This window comes from Papilio polytes, unplaced genomic scaffold (genome assembly GCF_000836215.1).
Source record: "Papilio polytes unplaced genomic scaffold, Ppol_1.0 DF824157.1, whole genome shotgun sequence".
Taxonomy (NCBI): Eukaryota; Metazoa; Arthropoda; class Insecta; order Lepidoptera; family Papilionidae; genus Papilio; species Papilio polytes.
The window spans coordinates 144,610-150,534 of record NW_013525047.1 but is presented as its reverse complement, the minus strand read 5'-3'; the positions used below and the strand labels follow the sequence as shown (position 1 = coordinate 150,534).

At 36.0% G+C, this 5,925-nt stretch overlaps 1 protein-coding gene across 1 annotated transcript in view; it reads right to left on the bottom strand.

Moving 5' to 3' along the window:
* Window positions 1–5,925, bottom strand: part of LOC106111663 (homeobox protein Nkx-6.1-like) — a gene marked incomplete at its 5' end in the record, with an annotated part of 36,093 nt that overhangs the window by 18,868 nt on the left and 11,300 nt on the right. Inside the window, 1 exon segment of the mRNA XM_013293806.1 lies at window positions 4,462–4,519. Within this exon segment, the coding sequence (XP_013149260.1) occupies window positions 4,462–4,519 (58 nt within the window).

Genomic DNA, 5,925 nt, shown 5'->3' with positions numbered 1-5,925 from the left:
GATTGATTGCTTACCCTCCTCCGCGCCCGTTACATTTGCAACTCTATTCACATCACTTACAGTCCAAATTAAATCAACATTCATCAATTCATTCGACAATCTGCTATTGAAATTAAACCTTATTGTGAATGGGTTAAAGTCGAAAATACAGTAAATTATCCGATATGCCTGCGGGATAGATTTAGGTTGGAGTTTCAATCTTTGTCATAGAGTGTCGTTATTGATATAATGCTTGTTTCTGTTCTGTAAATGAAATTATATTTGTTATTTATGGTTTGTTTATCTCGTAATGTTCTTTATTCAATATTGTCAATATATTTGCGACGTTATACATATATATATTTGCGACGTTATACACAAGTAATTCAAATGCCAATACAAGTATTGGCATTTGAATTACTTGTAATATTAAAAATGATATTTTATTCAGACCTTTTTTGTAGTATAAAGTGACAAACGAGCAAGCGGCCACTGGAGGGCGCCCAAAAGCTTTAGACATCAGCAAAAGCAGATGCGTTGCTTCCCATTAAGGTGGAGGGGACGCAAAGAAAGGAGACATATCCCGTGCCCATGGGTCCCATCCCGCGCCAAATCCACTTTCCTTTCCCAACCTTATATTATACGAAAAGAGTGGAAAGGGGAAGAGGGCTTTTATTGGTCCTTCGATCTCTACAAATGTTATTTCAAAACCATTCATTTCACATGTTTTAACATTATTATGACTTATGATAATCCAAACTAGAAGTCATTAATTAAAAGTTCGGGGTTGATTTGGGGGTAGGAAGCGCAGGATGTGTCGGGGCACGGTAGGGGAGGGATGGAGAGCCTAATTACGCGAGCCGACACGTGTCTCGGAGGCTGCGGCACTTTGCTCTACACACTTTATGTTTTGACTTTTACCACACCTCTTTTAAGATAATTATGAGTTAAAATTATCGAAAATCACCTTAAAAGCGGTTAATTTAACAATTTAGTTAGGAATATTTGTTAAAATTTCGTGCCTAAGATGTCAGCAATTATAGCATGTTTTTGAATAATTCGTTTTTTAATAAAAAGCCCTACACTTACGTCACGCTTTATGCTATATATTTTCATGCCATTAAACATAGGGGGTAAATATTTTGGATAAAAACTCTAACGTGGAACACAGACCATAAGTTGATGCCAACATTAAGAAAGCAAGTTTGCCATTTACAATTAAGAATTTGACAAATTAAACAATAAAATAAAGTTTTTATAATTTGATGCGGATGAAGCCGCACGCGAGCTGCTAGTATTCCCATAAAAACGATGCATTTAAAATTTACGGTTAATATCTAATAAACAAAATCGTGTTGGATTACAAAAGAGATGACCACTTCTAATTTACAACACAATGATTAGCAACCTGTCAATTCTAATATTTAAAATGATTGCTTCTGTAACGGAATAAATGACGCGAGTCCGATGAAGATTTATACTTGATAACTGTTAATATGCATGCAAATGACGATACTAAATTGTTTTGTAAAAGATGCACCGAATTGTTAGTGATGTGATTTATCGATATCGACACAAAGATTCGAAATGCATGAATTATTCCTAATATTCATATTACTTATACGGGAAATAATTCCCTAAAAATAAGCAACTAAAGCATTAAGTAGTTTACAAATTTTAAGTCACAAATTTCTTAAAGAAAATTAGTTCAGTTAAATTAGAAAACATACGAGAATAAAGAGCGAGACTTCAAAATTAAAATAGACTTAGAAGAAACTTAAAATAATTTGTTACAGTATGAATAGGGTAGGCTCCGAGCCCCTCGGTGGGGACGTAAAGTGAACTGGTGATGATGAATGTTCACTGTGAATGTTACATCCCGTAACGTTGGTAGTACCTTAATGTTTAAATCTAATCTTTTCAATCTTCGTAGTAAATTTAATTATTCGAATATAATCTCGACATCTCAGCGGGCTGCACTATAATGCCGCGTAGCGCTGCGCCGCTCCCGCACGCAAATTATATTTCAATTAAGATTAAAAATTCAGCAGCAGAATAAAAAGGACATTAAACTGTTACGCGATTAAGCATTCATAAAAGCTCTCTATTTTATCAAAACACATTAAAATTAAATCATAGTGCGATCAATCAAAATAATTTAACATGCACCCAACTCCCCTAGCTCCTAACGCACGTCGACTACATTTTAAAGTATAGTTTATCTTATCAGTGTAGTCATTAGGACCCCACTTTGACTTTTTTACTCCACGATATCTGTAACTAAATCTGTTTATCGCGGAATCAGTTGTAAACTAAACCTCGGATAAAGAAATTCACAACATAAATTGTCAACAAATAATTTGAATAAGCATTTTTGATATAAGTAGAAGATAGTATGGCTCAGTTAGAACTGAACTTGCTTTCAAAATTACTTAAGTTAAAAGTTGCCCACAAGCACATATTAAACTGGACAGTTTAACTCTTCAGTTAAGACTGTCAGATCAGAGTCAAATGCATGGTTTACCAATTATTTATTGACAATGATTACTATTGGAAAACATTTACAAAATTCCAACAAAAGGATGTTCGTTAAAGTGTTCAATAGACCAGCATATTAGAATATTCAGGGTGTTTTTACAACGACTATTAAAGAAATGATAACGATAGCTGGGGATTTGCATTAAGTACACGAAGGAATTACAGGCACAATAAGCGTGAGCCGGTCACAGCCTTCGAGTCGTATATCACGCTGTGAACTTTTAACAGCGCTGGATGGGTTTGATTAGTCCATTTGTTATATGACTTCTAGGGAAATTTATTGATTCATGTATCTAAATAAATCATTGGTGGTGGAGTATAGAGAGATACAGAGAGTTTTTTTGTAGTAAATCGAAATACGTATTTGATGAAGGACAAATATCTTCTCTTGGTGCGTCCCTTTCTCCCAAGCTTAAAGGTAAGCAAAGCTATTTTGTTTAGGTAACGACCTGCTAGCTGTTCGTTCGTTTTTTATAAATAGATGCAATAAATTATAAGAAAATTAAATCCATTGATCAATAGTCTAAGTTGCCCCAATAATCGCATTCAAAATAAACAGCTCCGCACACAAACTAATTGCATTATGCATTTGTGCAGCGCGGTGTCGGGGGATGGGGGGGAGGCACATGTGTACACAGCCCGCGCACTGGGGCACACACCCCACGGATTAATGCCATCGAATGCCAAATGAGCTATGACACGGTGCGGGGAATTGAATCAAAAAAAACAACGTTCATTCCACCTTTATGAAGCTCTTAACTCGATGGTATAAAGTCTTAATTCCCTTGATGGACTGTAAATGCATTTGCAGGGTAATTGCACCCAGTTTGGTACATTGGCTTTTGAGCTTAATTTGTGAATGAGAGGTCTCATTTGGCGATGCGCGTTTAACGTTTTAAAGGATTACTGTAGTGCGTGCAAAGGGATAGTTACTTCAAATATGTTTTGCTAAATACCGATTTATTGTTAAAAATATGCATTTTGAAATAATACGTCTTTATTACACAGAAACAAATGTTTTGTTACTTTGCTACTCCTGTAAAAATCGACCCATAGGTCATAATTTACCTTGAAATATTTACGTACAAATAATATTAACAGTTTACAGTTAACGGTTTTTAATTTGCTGATAAATTAAAAGTTATGAACGTGATGTTTTTGTGAAGCGAATTTTGTTAAAAAACCTTTCTAAGAATGTATGACAGTTCACTTAGCAGCCGTCACGGTGATGACGTCACGCGACGCGGTGCAGCGGCTGACGGCTGACACTCGCGTCCATTAATCTCATTATTCACACTTGATTTCATCCCCCTCCCCTGCACCCCCTCCCCGTCCCACAGTATTCTGCTCAGTGGAGCAAAGTGTTGCTTACACGCAACTGCGTTACTGTCTCTTTGTATCTTCAATACACTACTTTTATTAGAACGAAATTTATGACATTCTTCTCCATACAAAGATCCCTTTGAGTTTATTATATGTAGTAACTGAACTGATTTACTTTTATGTTTTTACCGTTACACAAGATCTGATACTTTGAATAAACTGGTTAATACTCGTTTACTTTTCAGTAGTAGAAATCTTACTAATGTTATTTTCGTGAAAGTTTAGATGGATAGTATGTTAGAGTTTGTACCCTAAACGGCTAAACAGATTTCGATGAAATTTGGTTAAGATGGAGAGGATAGTCTGGAAGGACACATAGGCTTCACACCTTTGTTTTTTTTATTCCCCGTTTTATTTACGTTTATTTTTGTACAAAAATTAACATAAAATTGATGCATTTTACAATAAACCTGCTCAATATCTCGGAAGTGATTATTTTGTTGTTTTCTTGTATTTCTGTTCAATAAACAGAACTTTTCTAACGCTAACGTAATAAACCACGGATGTTTACACTGTGATTTAATTCTTATAAATGAACATTGTAACGTCATCCTGTGTCACCGAGTGCCCCACAACAGCTCTGCTCACCCCAGCGAGGTATCACTTAGTATAATATAATTTGGACCCTCGGCTCACGTCCCACGCTAAATATCCGCGATGATGTACGATCCGGGACATTCTGGAGCGCCGGGAACGCCGGGAGCGTCGCTCGCCGCGGCCGCCGCGCCGAGGGATGTATTGTTTCATCACAGTCATAGCTTTTGATGCTGTTATTGTTTTTTATTATTTTTTTTATGACTTGAATTGTGTTTGATATTTGTACAATCATTGAATCAAAAGACAATCGCATGATTATTTATAATAATTATTAGGAGTTATAGAATTAGTAACTGTTTGAAACTATATTAGGAGGCCTTTTTTCGGTACTGATATTGATGGAATATTTTAGATGTTATTATCTTTTTTGGTGTTAATTTTTAATGCCGCTGTATAACACAAGTTGTAATGATGAGGATCAAGAACAAGTCATGAAATACACTAAGATTTGGGGTATTTTTAATCTCCTATTTCGTACGTTTTCACTTAATTCCTAACACAGTCTGTTTTGTTCGTGATGTAAAATTATAATGAGAGAAAATCGGAGAATATCCGCTACAATTCCGTAATAAAATTATGTTAATAGGAACATTCTCTTTCATATTTCATTTTGTAAGTATCGTACTTTCAATTATAAAGTTCACCGAGTAGGCAGCTAAATACGCGTGACCGCAGTACGGTGGGGTAAACGTCCCACTCGTCGGCTCCACGACCGCTCTCAATGATCCCGCCCGCAGCTCGCGAGCAGCCTCCACCGACACTGTACACATCCATCTCTCGCCGCGATCTCTCTTACACAACGAGCTTTCCAATAGCGCACGCAATGTATACTGTACATTTCGATTTGTGTGTTTAGTATGATTGTGATGTCGCACAATAGTGTCGGATGCTAAAGAGCCATCCCCTCAGGCATTTAGCGAGCGTTTAGCCGAGGGGTGAACATGTCACACCCTAATTAGTTCAGAATCAAACGGGGTCTTTTACGCCTATTTTATTGTTGGCTTTAGTGAAAGTTATCAAGTACAAATGATCACTTAAAATTAAACGTTACAAATTTTTACAAATTATTTAGCCTCAGTTAAGATAAGTTTGAACAATTAACTGATTTAGCTTACGTCCTATCTCTCTTTCTCATTTGAATTTATTCAACACCAGCGGCGTGGTGTAATCTTTATAATTTAAATAAGTCTAGTAAATAACATTTTTATGCACAAATGTTAAATAAGCTTCATTATAAAAACTATTAACATGCAATTAATTACAACAAGAACGTGGAAATAATCCAATTTAAAAATTATTACCATAAACAGAGAGACGCAGGTCGAGGTAGGGGATATCAAACGTCAGTACGTTCATTCATTTAAACGAAATTCCGAATGGAAACAAAGTACGGATTCGTCCACATGTCCGACGCGGCTAAACCCCACT